Source organism: Lampetra fluviatilis, chromosome 19 (genome assembly GCF_964198595.1).
Source record: "Lampetra fluviatilis chromosome 19, kcLamFluv1.1, whole genome shotgun sequence".
Taxonomy (NCBI): Eukaryota; Metazoa; Chordata; class Hyperoartia; order Petromyzontiformes; family Petromyzontidae; genus Lampetra; species Lampetra fluviatilis.
The window spans coordinates 12,268,422-12,287,777 of NC_136293.1; the positions used below are offsets into that span (position 1 = coordinate 12,268,422).

Here is a 19,356-nt window from a genome sequence, read left to right on the forward strand (position 1 = left end):
CGAAAGCTTTAAGTCAATCTTTTTTTTTTCGCTGTTGAAGTAAGGAAGTGAAAGCATGATGTAATACAACTGTAATCAAATAAGTACAACAGGGAACAATTTAATACCTCAAATGTGGCCACAGGGCCACTAGTTTGATGAATAATCTGAAAGGAATTGTATATAATCGCTTTCAGATAGTGGTGGAAATTTTAAATCGATTTCTCCATTTTTTGCGTTTTAATTTTCAGAGCGCCAACATGAAAAAGACACGTGTTCGTTATGATTTTGTTGAATATGAACCATAATTTACAAGACCTGTCTTGCGTCTTAATTGTGTAATAAAAGATGTTGACGACACACAGCTTGGTCTCCGTCTCTGGTTAATTCTGGTTATGCCGCTCACACTCCGCCGATCCCGACAGTGGACTGGCTGTCTCTCTTGCGCGCCCCGCGCGCCCTTTCCGTCAATCGCACTTCCTCCTGCTCCCGCACTCCGTTGGCTGACGGTGTGCTTGGAGTCGTCTCCAGCCACGTGGCTGATGGCGCAGGAGACGCCCCACAACCCAACGTGGTCCCACTCCGTGACTACACCAACTGACCACGAGTCTCTTCTGGATCCCCCTTATATTCCGCTCACACGTCATCCTGTCTCCACCCTTCACCACGCCCTTTCCGAACCTTCCAGATTACGCCCTTCGCTTCGCGCCCCTCCGGCTCCGCCCTTAAGCTCCGCCCCTGATCTTCCGGGCATCCGATTGGACCGGAAGTGGGCGGCGGACCTTCCTATACGCCCACATTACTGGGCAACGCCCCCAATACTCTGAGCGTCTGATTGGCCCAGAGCTGAGTGGCTAAACCTCACTCACGCTCGCATTACAATTGTGTTGTAGCTTATGTTCCAATGCAGCAATCTCATACACGTGTACACGAAAATACTCATTTAGCCATTTCAAATTTCAGATTTTCACTCGGGTGTTTTGGTGTCAGGTTAAGCCATGCCAGGCCGCCTTTGTCTCTCCAGTGGCGATGTTAACACACCACACCAGGTACTCATGAGGCCCAGGACCGGTTCAAATAATTGTCACTGGTATTGGCTGCAAGTTAATTTAGCCATTTACAATTAAACAATGGTGAGATAACTGTGACAAAGTTTAATCAAGGACTCGAAAATCATGGATATTCAGGCAAGGCTACAAGACGTGGTGCGTGGTTAGCTCCCTGGCCTGGTATGCGGGATTCATCTTCTTGGTTCTTTTGGTAAAGTCACGTAGAAGGGAAATAATAAAATAATAAAACATAATAAAATAAAATTCTCACGACGTTTCGGCCACAACACAAGCAGCCGTCACAGGTGAAGAACGGAGCTGTCTGAAAAACAGCATCGTAATGAACACCGCTAAGCTTGGCAGCGTATATTTAAGCTGGGTGGGAGGAGCAGAGTGCTGTACAAAGGAGTTTACATATCAACAGAGGAATTTATCATATTGACGCTAAAGAACTGCAACTACCCTACTTCCATACAATAAACTGATGTGATAAATATAAAATACATCAATGCAATCAATGTACTCAATATACTCTCCAATAAGCTGAGCTATTAACTTTAAGTAACTGGGTATACACTACACTATATAATGACTACCATATAGTGAACCGATAAAAAACTAAAATATAAACTACATCAATATCATCAATATACTCAATATACTCTCCAATAAGCTGAGTTTACATATCAACAGAGGGATTTAGCATATTGACGCTAAAGAACTGCAACTACCCAACTACCAGACAATAAACCGATGTGAAAAAACGAAATATAAACTACTGTACATCAATATAATCAATATGATCAATGTGCTCAATATACCAATAAGCTTGAACCTGCTAGTGAGTTCGAGAAGGGAGGCGTGGCCAGGGCGGAGCCAGGCCGCGCTGGGAGCATAAAAGGGGCCGAGAGCGGGAGCCCGAGGCGGCCGATTCTGGGATTGGATCGTCTCGTCGTTGTTGGCGTCTCGTCGCCATCGTCGCTGCCATCTTCGCTCGACATTGCGATGCTAGTAAGTAGTTGGCTGTCTCCGTCAGCGCCGTCGGTGTTAGACGGCTCGCGTTGTGATTCGGCTAGCGACTGTAGAGGGTGTGCAGGCGAGATCGAGTTTGTTGCATAAAGAAGGTGTCTCGACGAACCTCGTCTCCGGTTCACTGACACGACACAGGCACAGCAACTACCCCCACCCATCATGGACTACTTCCTTGCCCCCCCCTAGGGGAACCCCGCCCCCCATATTGTGCACATTTACATTTAATATTTAAGAAATCAATCCTCGCAGTGGCATCATCTGCGTCCGATGCCATTGCATAACACCTTTTCGAAAGTGATGGAAGGGAAGTGCCATAGAGATATGGCCTACAAACAAATTACCCAGAATGCACACGATCTCATATAATATTGGAAGCCAAGCAGATTTTGAGCCTGGACAGCGCCTGCGGGAGCAACCACCAGGCACAAAGAGGTTGCCGGAGAGCAGTCGAGGGCATTGCAGCAAAACCAACTGCCTCTCTTCACTTGCTGCCACGTCTACGCTCCCCGCCTTCACCAACTCTATCGTGGGTGAAGTATGGTCAAATGACCCCACGCGAGGCCCCTCGTCCAACAGTGGATGCACACAGGGGCTTGTACAGGAGCTTGTACAAGACACGCTCTGCCTGCGCCGTGCTTATCGTGAACGTGAAGCAGTGTTTCTCAGAAATGATGCCGTTCCTGATAATAGTTCGATGACGTACAACCCCTCCCCCAACCACCACTCTCGATACGAATGCAATCCCCGTAAAAAAATGTCTGCACGAGGTCCCTGCATAGTGCCACAAGGAGCGTTTGAAAACCTACACCACACCAGCGTCTTCACCTCCTCTGAACAAGCGTCCCGTTGGCAGCCGAACCAGCAACTGCATCCAATTGGTGGCGAGTGGCTTGCTATTGCAACATCGTCAGCGTTGGTAAAAACGCGCGTTAATTATCACGCACTACAATCTTTAATCCTCCATTGTTTATCGGTCACCCAACCAGCAACGAATGTTTATGAAGTAGAAATGAGTTCCAAACTACGTGTGACATTTGGCCTGCCATTCGTATATTGGTATTAAAAACATTTATTTTTATGCAATGGTTGAGATTTAATTAATTGATAATTTCATTGCTCCGAAGTGTTCTTTACAGCATATTCTAATTTACGGTGTTTAAATAATATGTATAATTAACTGACTGTAGTGGTGCATTGCACCGCTATCCAAGTAGTTAACCTCGCATCCAATAAACCCTCAGAGCGAGGGTGAACATCCGACTCGAAACATAATTTATTGAATTGAACGAGGTAAAACTGATGGAAAACAGCACAAATACAACATATACTTGGTAATATCAATACAATGAATGAACACTACATCATCATAACATTGCCTTAGATAACCTGAACTTAACAATAGATGCTGTATAGACCAGGCACCTACATTAGTACTGAATAGCTATACAAGAGAATATGCTGTTAAATAAAGGCACATCGTGTAATCATCACACTGCACCCTAAATGTACAGCACTACACATAACACTAAATTGTGGATGAGATATTTCGTCATCCTTGCTCTCAAGATCGCAATATAGTTACTTGGGTACAAGTTTGACTCGACTTATTAAATTACAAGTAACATTCACAATAAGGAAAGATGCAGGCTTCGTTGTTAACTAGGCCTCATATTTATCATAACAATTTAACAGCATTATAAAGGCATTTACAGCATTATAACGGTCATTCTAACATTATAACAGCATTTCCAGTATTACAAGAACATAAACGAACTTACAGACAATGCTTCTTAAAGTCCCACAATGTACAATTACAGCTGGTGTCACTGGGACGCGATGTGTGCCGCCATCTTGAACTGTGTAATGGCGGACCCCCGGCCTCGTGGCAGAAAAGCCAGCAAATCGGAACTACCTGGTCACGTGACCAAACTCAGCATCAAAAACAGGAAATTCCTGTGTACTCACACGCCCACATCTGCCGTGAGGCAAAACACCTGCCGTGAGGCAGAACAATGTCCTTTATACAATTATAATAATCTAATCATCAGCAATTATAATAACCACAATGAACCGAAATGATCGAAAGTGGTAGATTAATGTGCCATGAGGAAGTTACATTGCGTAAAATAAACTGAAACCGATTTCCCAGAAAAAAGGAAACGCTATTAAGGCAGGCATTTGTAAAATGTTTGGTTTTGCTTAAGCCATGTGCAGTCCACTACGTTTGCAGTTAGTGGTGAGCATTCATAGCAACTTTCGTGGCACATTCCGAAGTTACACTTACAATGAGTTATGCATAATTTTACAATTCAAAATAACGTTGTATTAATTGTGCTGTAGGTGTACAGTGGCTAGGCACGTGGCCGCTCACTTACGGAAAGGATGGTTCCTCGTCTCTCTCCATGTCTGTGTCTCCGTGTCTCAACGAGTGTAGTCACCTGGGTGTGTGTGTGTGTACACCGTGCAGTGGCATCTCCCTCCTCAATGTGCCGGGAAAGGTCCGAGAGCAAGGATTATTCAACATCGCCTTGCCAGGCTCACTGAGGAGAGGCTTGCGGAGCCCCATTGTGGGCGGTCCTGCACAGATGCCATATTTTCTGTCCGTCTACTACAGCAGAGGTGTAGGAAATTCCAACAGGACCTACATCTTTGCTTCATTGACCTGGTCAATGCCTATGGATACCATCAGTAGGCCTGGGCAGTGGGGCACCCCGGGCATGTCGGGGCAACGTGAGACTGGTGCTTTGCTCGACTTTCATGAGTCCGGTCCAAACTATGAAGTACGGCTATAGATCTCCACCCCACCCCCCAGCCATGGCCGTACAGCCTGAAGCAGGCCTCAGCACCTGCAACTCTGGTTTCATGCCACATGGTGGCAGCAGCGCAATGGTCGTGGATGTGAATGCACGTGGTGCGATTGTGGCCATGCACCCCACACGATGGACCATCGGCTGCCACTGGAGTCTCTACACCAGAGGTGTGGACTCGAGTCATGTGACTTGGACTCGAGTCAGACTCGAGTCATGAATTTGATGACTTGCGACTCGACTTGGACTTGCATAACAATGACTTTGTCCCACCTCTGCTCTACACACCCCTTCAGCGTTAGGAGGAATCGCAAAACTACACGAACTCTCTCCAAGAAGCCCTCTCGTCGTGGTATCTCGTAACGTCACGGTGTATAACTTTTGTCAAAGCATTTTATTCTCATCCGATTCCCTTTGTTAACATCGACCATAAAGCACGCGCAGCGAATGCTTAAGGCTCATTATGTCATTTGATAAAAGTAGGCTGTTGTATGCCAGCATCATGGTCCAATTTTTACTTTCTTCTAATCAACCGCAAATGGCTAAATTTTGATTGCACGTAGCAAACAATGCCCCCTACTGAGAGACTAATACGCCCTTTGATGACAATTTCTGACTCACCTTAAAACACAAGGGCAGCTGCCACTGGTGGTCCCCGTTGAATGATTGTCACGTGATGTCAGGTGCTGTGAGATGATGAGGTATTAAATTCTAAACAAATGCAAATATTCAAATATAAATCTACGTTAATGTGAATCTATAGAATCTGTAGGATTGTGAATCTGGATTATTTATATAGCAATAATGTATGTGATTATTGGAATCTATAGTGGTCAGATCAATGCCATGTACAAATGATCTAAACTCTAAAAAGGCACCCATACTACAGGACAGTACTCAGATAATGAGACATGAACCAAGTTAGAAAGCTTGACAAATCAAATTTATGTATTGATGCATTATACAGTGAACAATATAACAAAAGTATCCATCAGCTGACATATCAAATGTGCATTTATAATAAAATGTCATGTTACAGATGGTAAAATCAAAGGTGCGAACTATAAAATAACAGGACTAAATGTTTCATTTTTACCGGTAAATACATCACTTTATATGATTATTCCAGGAATTTAAACTTTTAAGAATACCGTGCTCATGACACCACGCGTTGAAATTAAATAACAAAAAACGAAACCTTCCATCGTAATCAACAAGTATTGGCAATCGGCTCAAAACGAGACAAATATACATTTCAAATCGGTAAACAGGCACTTGAGAAATGGCGTGGGAAGTGTGGGTCATATTTTCTATGTTTAATCAACAACCACATTCAGACAGACGCATATAATTTTCGTTTGACTCTTACTATATACAGACAAATACAAAACTAACATGGAATGGTATGTATGCAACTTCAACCGTTGGAATTTTCTCTTCTTAGACATGAAGTTCGCGTGGGTGTTGCCACATCCAACAAATCAACTCAAACACACATCACTGGTCCGAGATCCGAAAATAACCATCACGGGCTTAACTATTTGGATGAAGATTTGTAAAAGTTCCATGCATATTTATGCAAATTAAATATATGTACGAGTGCAGCAACGATAGGATGAACAGTTTTTTTTTGTCAACATCGTACATCTGGCAGTGATGACCACACACAAGCGGAGATTTTATAGAAGGTAGTAGTTGCAGGTCCACCCTGACCATGGCCAACTGGACAGAAGAACGCTCATGAATTGTGTCCGTCAATTCTTCAGGTGGCGCGTGCGTGGGGCACGTGACTACCCTCCCCGCAGGCGGCCCTGCATGGTGATGGTGGAGTGTTGCTGAATCCCGTACCACTCCAGCTTCTGATTGTCATCGAGGGTGTGGCTGCCGAAGGTGAGCATCTGCTGGTTGACCGCTATGCCCGCCTTCTGCTGGACCTTCTGCTTCAGTGAGAGCACCGAGTCGGAGAGCTTCACCTCTATCGTCAACGTTTTGTTGGCGAGCGTCTTCACGAAGACGTCAACGGCCTGCGTGGAAAATGAAATGAAAAGTTACAAAAATGCCATCGCGTTACAAATGCAATCTTCACTTCAGATAGTTTAACAAGTAAGCATTTGGGACTAATATTATTCATAACAAAGGTAAATTGATGAAGCCATTGTCAGGCAGTACTATCAATGCTTAATGTAATGCAACAACGTGACACTTCAATACGCATAGCGAACCCGAATGCGTGCGAGCTGCATTATGTAGGCACCAACGGGGATTGTGCAACCTCTTTCTAATTTCAGTGCTCTCGGTCACTTCTGTTACTGCACGGGGTGCCTTGTACTCAGAGTTGTAACTGAGCTGTGATTATCTGTGGCCTGAAAGAGGCCTTTGAAAGTCAAATTCGGCCCTCGGTAAGGAAAATGTTCCTCAGCCCTACCCGAGGTCAAGGCTAGCTGACACCGAAAGGAATTTACGACGTCACTTTTCTAAATTAGTTTTTGCATTTTATCACACCGGCCCACAGATCGCGTTGGCGATTCCGAGTGCGTGTCAAGCGGCTCTGCTTACGTGGTCCACGTGAAGCAGGTTGACGGTGGCATTCTGCATCAAGCCGCAATTGGCGAGGGTGGTCGCGTCCTGCAGCGCGGTGCCCCCGTAAGCGAGGCGCTGCTGAGCGGGCGACACCTTCCACTTGCTCTGGATCCTGACTTTCAGCGCCAGCACCGACTCGGACAGCTTCACCATCAGCCTCAGGGACTTCCCCTCGAGGTCCTTCACGACGATCTGCACGGCCTGCGTTGGGGAGCGGGGGTGACGGGAGAGTGCACGGCATTTAGTTTCAACGAAGGGTGACACGCACGTGAATAGTCTACAGCTATCCACTTAAAGTGATCTACATTACAATGCGTTGGCAACTTTTTTACTCGGCACGTGGGGCCCAGGCTTGGCAGCTTTTTGACGACCCCATGAGAATACAGTTAAAATAAAACAAATATTAAAACATTGAGATTGCACTGTAATGTTTTCACCAAGATGTATCGTGTGGAAATATGTAAATGACCATTAAACGTAAAAAAACGAGTCACGTTTCAGCTTGCATTTGCCATCTACGTTGCGTTTTGTTTGATGTACAGTCTAACAGCACAGTTTCATTCACAGCCTGTACGTGTCCACAAATATGTATGCACGCAAATATTGTTGCGATGTTGCCGTCGGCCTTCAGCCATTGGCAAAAATATTGTCAACTTCACAAAGTTGCCTGGTACAGATATAAGAAGTGTATCCGGTAGGTCAGTGGCATTGTGTGGTTGCACCTGGTGCAGCTACACCACTGCTGGTGCGCCTGCGTGCCTGCCTGCCTGCGTGCCTGCCTGCGTGCGTGCCACTCACGTCGTTAGGGTTCTTCATCATCGCGAGCAACATCGTCTTCATTTCGCTGCTGGGCGCCTCCTCGACGCCAACGACCGTGATCCTCTCCGGATCCCAGACGCAGTCCTCCTCCAGCTCGCTGGTCACCATCCCGCAGCCCCGCGGCACCCAGGCGGTGTCGTAGCCCTCGTCGTGCCAGGTGAGACGCAGGGGGTGGTCCTGGCCGTCGATTTTCTTCACGCGCCCCACGTTCACCCTGAGCTTCAGAATCACTTTGACGTTCTCGGGCTTCCTAATCGGATACCGCCTCGCCTTCTCGATGTCGCGGCTCACGTAGACGCCGGGCCCCAGCATGCCGCGTTCGGACCGCCTGAAGCCCTGCGCGAGGATGCCGCGTGCCCCCTGCGCGTCGGTGCCGTGGTACATGATGTAGCGCCGGTCATTCTTGGGGCTCTCTCCTCTCTGCAGGGTGCAGGGGCCATTGCGGTCGCCGATGGTCTCGGAGCAGTCCATCGTCGTGGAGCGGTGAAGGCGAGAGGATCTGTAGGCGGTGCTGAGAAACGCAGCACGATATTGGTGAAAACGCAGCCTCGCAATTACAACCACGAGCAGACGAAACGGCACTTTGTTAATTCGTCACAACTGGCTACGTTCGTATTTGTCGAGAAACCTCGTGTGGCAAAGTTAGAAACAGCTGTAGCCAATTGTTGCAAAACTTAATCTAACATAAACACCTACAGCTATTTTGTTAAACCCACTGCTGGATGAGGAGTTCTCCAATCCTCGGCGGTCGTGGGGGTTATTTGACCATACTTCACCAACGCACAACGCACAACCTGTTGTTGTTGTTGCTGCACTGCACGCAGCCGGGCTCCGCTCTACGCAAGAGGCAGCATCGGCAGAGAGCGCAGCGACCGCGGGTATCTCACCTGTTCCACTTGACTCGTCTCGCAAGAGAAGGAGAAGGAGACGAAGGAGGAGGAGAGGATGCGTGTGTTCCTGCCGTTGCGCGCTGCCCTCCTTTTAAAGTCGCGCACGCGCCTCCCCCTCCAAGCGCAGAGCCCCGGGGCTGGGGAATCCACGCAGAGCCTCTCCGACTGAGTCCAATCCGCACCGCGGTGTGGGCTCCTCCCAGCCGCCAGCCCTCCCTTTCGGGTTTCCGAAACGTGCCGCTGCTGCTGTTCGTTGTGACTGTGGTGCTGGAGGTGGGGGGGGCGAGGAGGAGAGGGGTGGGGCGAGGAGGGATTTCGCTTTCGGTGGTTTCCCGAAACCCGCCGCGTCATCACCGCTACACGCGCACTTTCTGAACACAACCGGCGCTCGCTCTCACGAGTCACGCCTCACTGCACGGGTTCCGCTGAGCCGGTGGGGTCATTCGACATTCCCATGGCGGGAACATGACCTTTGCAGAACTGCCCCTGTGAACTTCCTGCAAAAGTCTATTTACGTTACCGTCCCATGGAGACGATTGGTTGACTTTCAACCCCAGCCGGCGTTTGTGAGTGCGTCACTTTAACCACAATGACACGTGCCTAAAATGTTGTCATCCCTCGCTATGACGGCAACTCAATGGCACGAATTTCGCTACGCAACGTAAACTTTTAAATTGTGGGATGAACGAACTTCGACATACGTTACGTTCATTTCGTATTAATGGAATTTTTGGAATCCTGACATTAAAATATTTTATGGGGGGTGGGGGGGTCGGGGGGTGGTGGAAAATGAAAGAGTGCACACACTAGAGGCCGACCGAAATTCGGTTTCGGTTTCGGCGCCGAAAGTTGGCAAATGGCCTCTTTCGGCAAAGTTTCTGTTTCGGCCGACGCCAAAAAGTTTACTTTCGGTTTACTTTAGGTTTCGGCCGAAAGTCATTTTTTTTTACTTTCGGTCTGGTTTCGTTTTCGGACGAAACCATAAATTCAGTTTCGGTCGACCTCTAGCACACACAGTAGGGGGTGGGTCTCTGTCGCGTGTCCCAGCAGCGCTGCACGTGGTTCGCTCACCTCCTCGTGGGTTCGGTGCTTTGTGTTGTTCCGTTTTCATATTCATTTCTGTTTGAAATACATCTTACTTATTTTTAGTTTATCCTTAGATCAGAACGTTTATTTATCCTGGGGAAATCCAATGAAATATGAAGTTATTTTTTCATAGATGTGTCCAGTAGATTGAAGTCAGTGGGAAAACGGGGTTCGATAAACGGAATTTCGCTTTACGGATAACTTTTCATGGACGCATCTGTTCTGTATATCGATGGATTCCCCAATATGAAATAAGCCACCATTTGCAATGCTCTCTCCACGTATCATGTTGACTCTAATGGTACAATTGTGGTTCCTACTTGGAGATGGATGTGGTGTGTTGATCAAATCGCTAAAAACAGCCAACACCATTCATAGGTAAACATTATTTGGCGATACTGTATTGGCAGCGGTGCACAAGCACAAATAGCCAAACAAAAAAGTCGCTCCGCAAGAAACTTCGGGTCTTCTCGACCACAGTCATGCCCTCCATTTTCTATGCTTGAAACATTCAGGCTGGCATGCCTGCGATCCATCCTGGGTTTGACCAGCCTGGATTGTGTGAGGAGCTCACAAATCCTTGAAAGATCTGGACACAGTGAACTCCTTCGGCAGGCAAGGCTGCATTGGCTGGGTGATGTAGCCCACATACCAACGCATGCCCAAGCAGCTTTTGTTTGGCCACATCGAGGGGGCTAAACGGGCGCGATACAGGTTAGAGAAGAGATGGAGTGATGCGGTATGGGAGGATGTGGAGCTGAGTGGACTTGCCGACGACTGGTACCGGCGGTGTCAAGATCGGCCTCTGTGAAGGAGGCTCGTGAAGGACGCCGCTGCTACTGGGCAGTTGGAGGCAGTCGCCCTCCAGCAACAACGGAGAGCAGAGAAGCGACGCTCACTACAACGAGCGGAGCACCGGCCGTCTAAAATGCAGCACAGTAGGGGCCCTGCGTGTGCCCTCCACACCTTTACAAAGTTGCCGTTAGAGTATTTAGATGATTTTGCTGCTGTAAATGTCCACACGATGAGCCTCTTTGAGCTATGAATCGTGGCCAGGTCGAGTCTGAAAAACAAGTTAATAGCTTAGGGGGCTTTACCTGGTAATATCAAACATATATTCTACTTTTATTTGTATATACTTAGTGATTTAATCTAGGATTGAAGCTTTCGTGACTACAGGAATTACAATACTCATTGGTGCTTTCGGTAAAGTCACGTATGTAGAATACAAATAAAAATAAAATATGTTTTATTAAAAATAACATTTTATTTTTATTTTATTTATACACACGTGACTTTACCGAAATAACCAATGGGTACTTGGTGATTTGTTTTACATGTCCCGTATTCTGCACTCGTGTCATCTTTTTGTTTTGTTGTCGTAACGTTCTGAACCCGCCCCTACTTGGACACCTGTGAAAAAGAGCTTCATAGCTCGTCGGATTTCTCCAAATAATAAATAAATATTCTGATTCCGGCCCTGCGGCATTGGCCTCTCCGTGCCGGGGAGAGCGCTGGCGGCAATGAGCGCCCCGGCTCCCCGGTGGCGCCGTTGGCCACAACTCCTCTCGGTGGCGTGAGGTCGCCTCCCCCTGCACGCCCTGCTGTGCGGCCCATTGGAGCGCGCGCTGCGGGGTGTGTGGCGGACTAAGCAATGGCACGGATGGCTCCATCAGATTCGCAGTCTTTATTTTGCAACCGGTAACGGGAACCAAGAAAATAAAGCGGGCAACAATACAACCCAGAATTGTTTGCTTTAGTCAGCTGACATATCAAAAGTGCATTTATAATAAAATGTCGTGATGTAAGGTGCTGTGAGATGCTGAGGTATTAAATGCTAAACAAATGCGAATATTCTAATATAAATCTACGTTCACGTGAATCTGTAGAATCTGTAGGAGTCTGAATCTGGATTATTTATATAACAATAATGGATGTGATTATTTTGAATCTATAGTGGTCAGATCTATGCTATGAACAAATGATTAAAACTCCAAAAAGGCACCAATATTGTAGGACAGTACTCAGATAATGAGACAACACGAACCAAGTTATGAAGCTTGACAAATACAATTTATGTATTGATGCATTATACAGTGAACAATATAACAAACGGATCCATCAGCTGACATATCAAAAGTGCGTTTATAATAAAATGTCATGTTACAGATGATAAAATCAAAGGTGCGAACTTAAAATAACAGGACTAAATGTTTAATTTTTACCGGTAAATATATCACTTTAAAAAATTATTCCAAGAATTTAAACTTTTAAGAATACCGTGCTCATGACACCGCGCGTTGAAATTAAATAACAAAAAACGAAACCTTCCATCGTAATCAACAAGTATTGGCAATCGGCTCAAAACAACGAGACAATAAACATTTAAAATCGGTAAACAGGCACTTGAGCAATGGCGTGGGTAGTGTGGGTCATATTTTCTATGTTTAATCAACAACCACATTCAGACAGACGCATACAATTTTCGTTTGACTCTTACTATATACAGACAAATACAAAACTAACATGGAATGGTATGTATGCAACTTCAACCGTTTTCATACTCTCTTCTTAGACATGACATTCATGTGGGCCCTCGTGTGTGTTGCCACATCCAACAAATCAACTCAAACACACATTACTGGTCCGAGATCCGAAAATAACCATCACGGGCTTAACTATTTGGATGAAGATTTGTAAAAGTTCCATGCATATTTATGCAAATTAAATATATGTACGAGTGCAGCAACGATAGGATGAACAGTTTTTTTTGTCAACATCATACATCTGGCGGTGATGACCACCCACAAGCGGAGATTTTGTAGAAGGCAGTAGCTGCAGGTCCACCCTGACCATGGCCAACTGGACAGAAGACCGCTCATGAATTGTGTCCGTCAATTCTTCAGGTGGCGCGTGCGTGGGGCACGTGACTACCCTCCCCGCAGGCGGCCCTGCATGGTGATGGTGGAGTGTTGCTGAATCCCGTACCACTCCAGCTTCTGATTGTTCTCCAGAGTGTGGCTGCCGAAGGTGAGCATCTGCTGGTCTACCGGTATGCCCGCCTTCTGCTGGACCTTCTGCTTCAGTGAGAGCACCGAGTCGGAGAGCTTCACCTCTATCGTCAACGTTTTGTTGGCGAGCGTCTTCACGAAGACGTCAACGGCCTGCGTGGAAAATGAAATGAAAAGTTACAAAAATGCCATCGCGTGACAAATGCCATCTTCACTTCGGCTAGTTTAATACGTACGCTTTTAGGACCAATATTATTCATAATAAAGGTTTTGGGTGAGATCGCATAAGCCAAATGGGTCGTAACCCTCCACCACCCAACACAGCCAATTAGTATGGCATTTGTCACGTAAACAAAACGCCAATTAGTTACTACTTCAACCCACCGGTGTGTTGGAGAGTAAATCAACAATATTTACAACTTGAGTGCGACGTTTCAATAGTAATTACATCCAGCATCATCGGGCGATTTTCCAAAATAGTGAAACAATCCACCTGTTTCCGGTCTTAAATAGAACACTTAGGGTCTTAGGCTATGCGCTGAGTTTTAATTGCAGGCATACAGGCAGTTGTTAATTTACAATTGCCACCAAGTGAATGGTGGCATATGTGCTGTTGGCTGGCTGGCTCCACAATGAATGTTAAGGTCCATCTTCTTGGTTCTTTCGGTAAAGTCACGTGACTTTACCTAAAGAACCAAGAAGATGAATCCTTGCAGTCACGAAAGCTTTAAATAAATAGATGAAGCCATTGTCAGGCCGTACTATCAATGCTTTGAAATGTAATGCAACAACGTGACACTATAATACGCACAGCGAACCCGACTGCGTGCGAGCTGCATTATGTGGGCACCAACGGGGATTGTGTGCAACCTCTAATTTCAGTGTTCTCGGTCACTTCTGTTACAGCACGGGTGCCTTGCACTCAGAGTTGTAACTGAGCTGTGATTATCTGTGGCCTGCAAGAGGCCTTTGAAAGTCAAATTCGGCCCTCGGTAAGGAAAATGTTCCTAAGCCCTACCCGAGGTCAAGGCTAACTGAAACAGAAAGGAATTTACGATGTCACTTTTCTAAATTAGTTTTTGCATTTTATCACAACGGCCCACAGATCGCGTTGGCGATTCCGAGTGCGTGGCAAGCGGCTCTGCTTACGTGGTCCACGTGAAGCAGGTTGACGGTGGCATTCTGCTTCAAGCCGCAATTGGCGAGGGTGGTCGCGTCCTGCAGCGCGGTGCCCCCGTAAGCGAGGCGCTGCTGAGCGGGCGACACCTTCCACTTGCTCTGGATCCTGACTTTCAGCGCCAGCACCGACTCGGACAGCTTCACCATCAGCCTCAGGGACTTCCCCTCCAGGTCCTTCACGACGATCTGCACGGCCTGCGTTGGGGAGCGGGGGTGACGGGAGAGTGCACGGCATTTAGTTTCAACGAAGGGTGACACGCACGTGAATAGTCTACAGCTATCACTTAAAGTGCTCTACATTACAATGCGTTGGCGATTTTTTTTTACTCGGCACGTGGCGCCCAGGCTTGGCAGCTTTTTGACTACCCCATGATAATACTGTTAAAAGAAAACAAATATTAAAACATTGAGATTGCACTGTAATGTTTTCACCAAGATGTATCGTGTAGAAATATGTAAATGACCATTAAACGTAAAAAACAAATCACGTTTCAGCTTGCATCTGCCATCTACGTTGCGTTTTGTTTGATGTACAGTCTAACAACACAGTTTCATTCACAGCCTGTACGTGTCCACACATCTGCATGCACGCAAATATTGTTGCGATGTTACCGTCGGCCTTCAGCCATTGGCAAAAATATTGTCAACTTTACAAAGTTGCCAGGTAGGTCAGTGGCATTGTGTGGTTGCACCTGGTGCAGCTACACCACTGCTGTTGCGCCTGCCTGCCTGCGTGCCTGCGTACCTGCGTGCATGCGTGCCTGAGTGCCTTCGTGCCTGAGTGCCACTCACGTCGTTAGGGTTCTTCATCATCGCGAGCAACATCGTCTTCATTTCGCTGCTGGGCGCCTCCTCGACGCCAACGACCGTGATCCTCTCCGGATCCCAGACGCAGTCCTCCTCCAGCTCGCTGGTCACCATCCCGCAGCCCCGCGGCACCCAGGCGGTGTCGTAGCCCTCGTCGTGCCAGGTGAGACGCAGGGGGTGGTCCTGGCCGTCGATTTTCTTCACGCGCCCCACGTTCACCCTGAGCTTCAGAATCACTTTGACGTTCTCGGGCTTCCCAATCGGATACCGCCTCGCCTTCTCGATGTCGCGGCTCACGTAGACGCCGGGCCCCAGCATGCCGCGTTCGGACCGCCTGAAGCCCTGCGCGAGGATGCCGCGTGCCCCCTGCGCGTCGGTGCCGTGGTACATGATGTAGCGCCGGTCATCCTTGGGGCTCTCTCCTCTCTGCAGGGTGCAGGGGCCATTGCGGTCGCCGATGGTCTCGGAGCAGTCCATCGTCGTGGAGCGGTGAAGGCGAGAGGATCTGTAGGCGGTGCTGAGAAACGCAGCACGATCTTGGTGAAAACGCAGCCTCACAGTTTAAAACCACGAGCAGACGAAACGGCACTTTGTTAATTCGTCACAATTGGCTACGTTCGTATTTGTCGAGAAACCTCGTGTGGCAACGTTAGAAACAGATGTAGCCTATTGTTGCAAAACTTAATCTAACATAAAGACCTACAGCTATTTTGTTAAACCCACTGCTGGATGAGGAGTTCCCCAATCCTCGGCGGTCGTGGGGGTTATTTGACCATACTTCACCAACGCACAACGCACAACCTGTTGTTGTTGCACTGCACGCAGCCGGGCTCCACTCTACGCAAGAGGCAGCATCGGCAGAGAGCGCAGCGACCGCGGGTATCTCACCTGTTCCACTTGACTCGTCTCGCAAGAGAAGGAGACGAAGGAGGAGGAGAGGATGCGTGTGTTCCTGCCGTTGCGCGCTGCCCTCCTTTTAAAGTCGCGCACGCGCCTCCCCCTCCAAGCGCAGAGCCCCGGGGCTGGGGAATCCACGCAGAGCCTCTCCGACTGAGTCCAATCCGCACCGCGGTGTGGGCTCCTCCCAGCCGCCAGCCCTCCCTTTCGGGTTTCCGAAACGTGCCGCTGCTGCTGTTCGTTGTGACTGTGGTGCTGGAGGTGGGGGGGGCGAGGAGGAGAGGGGTGGGGCGAGGAGGGATTTCGCTTTCGGTGGTTTCCCGAAACCCGCGCGTCATCACCGCTACACGCGCACTTTCTGAACACAACAAGCGCTCGCTCTCACGCCTCACTGCACGGGTTCCGCTGAGCCGGTGGGGAACATTCCACATTCCCATGGCGGGAACATGACCTTTGCAGAACTGCCCCTGTGAACTTCCTGCAAAAGTCTATTTACGTAACCGTCCCATGGAGACGATTGGTTGACTTTCAACCCCAGCCGGCGTTTGTAAGTGCGGCACTTTAACTACAATGCCACGTGCCTAAAATGTTGTCATCCCTCGCTATGACGGCAACTCAATGGCACGAATTTCGCTACGCAACGTAAACTTTTAAATTGTGGGATGAACGAACTTCGACATACGTTACGTTCATTTCGTATTAATGGAATTTTTGGAATCCTGACATTAAAATATTTTATGGGGGGGGTCGGGGGGTGGTGGAAAATGAAAGAGTGCACGAACAGTACAAGGGGGGGGGCGTCTCTGTCGCGTGTCCCAGCAGCGCTGCACGTGGTTCGCTCGCCTCCTCGTGGGTTCGGTGCTTTGTGTTGTTCCGTTTTCATATTCATTTTTTTTTATTCTTAGATCAAAATGTTTATGTATCCTGGGGAAATCCAATGAGCTATGAAGCTCTTTTTTCATAGATGTGTCCAGTAGATTGAAGTCAGTGGGAAAACGAGGTTCGATCAACGGAATTTCGCTTTATGGATAACTTTTCATGGACGCATCTGTTCTGTATATCGAGTGGCTCCCAAATATGAAATAAACCACCATTGGCAATGCTCTCTCCACGTATCATGTTGACTCTAATAGTGCAATTGTGGTTCCTACTTGGAGATGGATGTGGTGTGTCGATCGAAACACCAATCATAGGTAAACATTATTTGGCGATACTGTATTGGCAGCAGTGCACAAGCACAAATAGCCAAACAAAAAAATCAACAAATTGGTCAACTCCGCCTTAAAAGGAAAAATATATAATCGGCGACATTTTAAAGAAAGGTAATGACATTCAGCGTACATAGGCCATAGAGACAAAGCGATTAATACATTTTAAGTACAGTATCATGTTTATTTTGTGTCACCCGATGCGAACTCAATACACCAGCACGAGTCGTTTGCAAGAGCAACCCGAGTCACCAACATGGCAAAAGCAGCAACGAAGGCAATCAGAACAAAAACACGACGTCATGTATTCTGCATCGTTCAACACGAATAAGAAAGCAGTTCATTAACAGCGAAGATGGTGGATTGAGCAATCCGACTCATGGATGAGAAATCCTACAGGGCACTTGCCTACTGCGAGTAAGGACCTATTGGGCGTGAGCGTAAATGATTGAGGGACAATGACAGGGTGCGGGAGGGACTTGTGACAGCAAGGGGCGTTTTAGTGAGCGAAATACCGACACCCTTGTACAAAAATGCGGAACGAAATGATATCAGGCAGTTTTTCGAATTAAATGTCTGAATATCGACCGTTGGTTTACATTATTTTAGTTTGTGTTTGTTCCCCTCGTTAATAAATGCCTACCCCATTCCACCCACCTCGCCTGTGCCCACAGTAACATGTGTACTCTACGTTTTGCCTTGAGGCAGTGTGATGCTATTTTCCAGTTACGTGAGCAGACCCGCATTTGAATAACACTGAAATGTCACCTGCGATTAGCGTGTTCTCTTTGTACCGTGAGCTTTGCCCGTGTTAATAGGCAACTCAATGCCGTATGCGTTAGAGGTACGATTAAAAGGTCTACCCGTGTGCTCCAGTTGCGGTGAAAGATTTTAAGAAATGTAGACCATACATTGTGACGCAGTTCAAATTTTTGTTCTATTGTGTTTGAAATCGCATTCTTCATCACGAGTCGCGCTCCATGAACGAGGAAACAACAGCAGTCAACACCAGTTGTTGCCGAAGTGGGCAGCACACGTACGTTACATCCTCAAAACACATTTCTATTTAAAGCTTTCGTGACTGCAGGGATTCATCTTCTTGGTTCTTTCGGTAAAGTCACGTAGAAGGGAAATAATAAAATTATAAAAATAAAACAATAAAATTCTCACGACGTTTCGGCCACAACGCAAGCAGCCGTCCTCAGGTGAAGAACAGGGCTGTCTCATTCGGACGCTGTCATTCTGACAGCCCTGTTCTTCACCTGAGGACGGCTGCTTGCGTTGTGGCCGAAACGTCGTGAGAATTATATTTCATCATGTTTAATTTGTATTATTTTATTATTTCCCTTCTACGTGACTTTACCGAAAGAACCAAGAAGAAAAAAACACATGTCGTTTCTTCTACGCCGCAGACAACAAAGGGGGCGCCGCTAAACGCTCCAGAACCCACAAGGTAAGAGATACAGTATATCCCTGGTGGAGGTGGCGCTCATGGGGAAAACCGGGAGAGAGAGAGAGAGGAGGCTTTGACACGGACACAAAGCGAGCTTGTGAGTGCCCCGTGCCAAGCCACCAACCCGGGCTTACGACCCGAAACGCTCAGTTCGCACCACGGCGTTGTCAGCAAGCGCGTGATGCTGCCAGCATGACGATGTCAACATCCACCGGAGTGCGCAAAGATCGATATCACCAGAAACCCGGCAATGACGCGCGTGGAGGACGCGCATCGACTTGCAGTACGCAAGAGCAACAGGCAGAGTTTGTTTCCGTGTCATGGCCATGCACAGAGTCCGTGTGGCGAGGTGTGTCTACACTTGTCGGAGCCACCCCCCCCTAGGTTGACTCGGCCTTAAATGATTACGTGATTGCACTGGATTAAGGTCAGGATTGGGGAAGATGCGGAGAAGGGGGGGGGGCGAGTGTTGCTCTCTTTTCATTCAAGCTTAATCCGCTGCTGGATAAAGGCCTCCCCATACCATTTCGATTGGGAGGGGGGGGGGTTTGACCATAAT

The 19,356-nt window shown here is 47.6% G+C and overlaps 1 protein-coding gene across 1 annotated transcript; it reads right to left on the bottom strand.

The window, feature by feature from the left end:
• Nucleotides 1-5,794: 5,794 nt before the first annotated feature.
• Nucleotides 5,795-16,186, bottom strand: LOC144937528 (polyubiquitin-like). Its single transcript, XM_078864771.1, has 8 exons — nt 16,128-16,186; nt 15,225-15,756; nt 14,403-14,627; nt 13,177-13,406; nt 9,154-9,423; nt 8,246-8,777; nt 7,424-7,648; nt 5,795-6,891 (listed from the first exon to the last, which is right to left on the bottom strand). The coding sequence occupies exons 2-8, from the start codon at nt 15,714-15,716 to the stop codon at nt 6,658-6,660; spliced, it is 2,208 nt and encodes a 735-aa protein (XP_078720897.1). The 5' UTR covers nt 15,717-15,756; nt 16,128-16,186; the 3' UTR covers nt 5,795-6,657.
• Nucleotides 16,187-19,356: the final 3,170 nt, after the last annotated feature.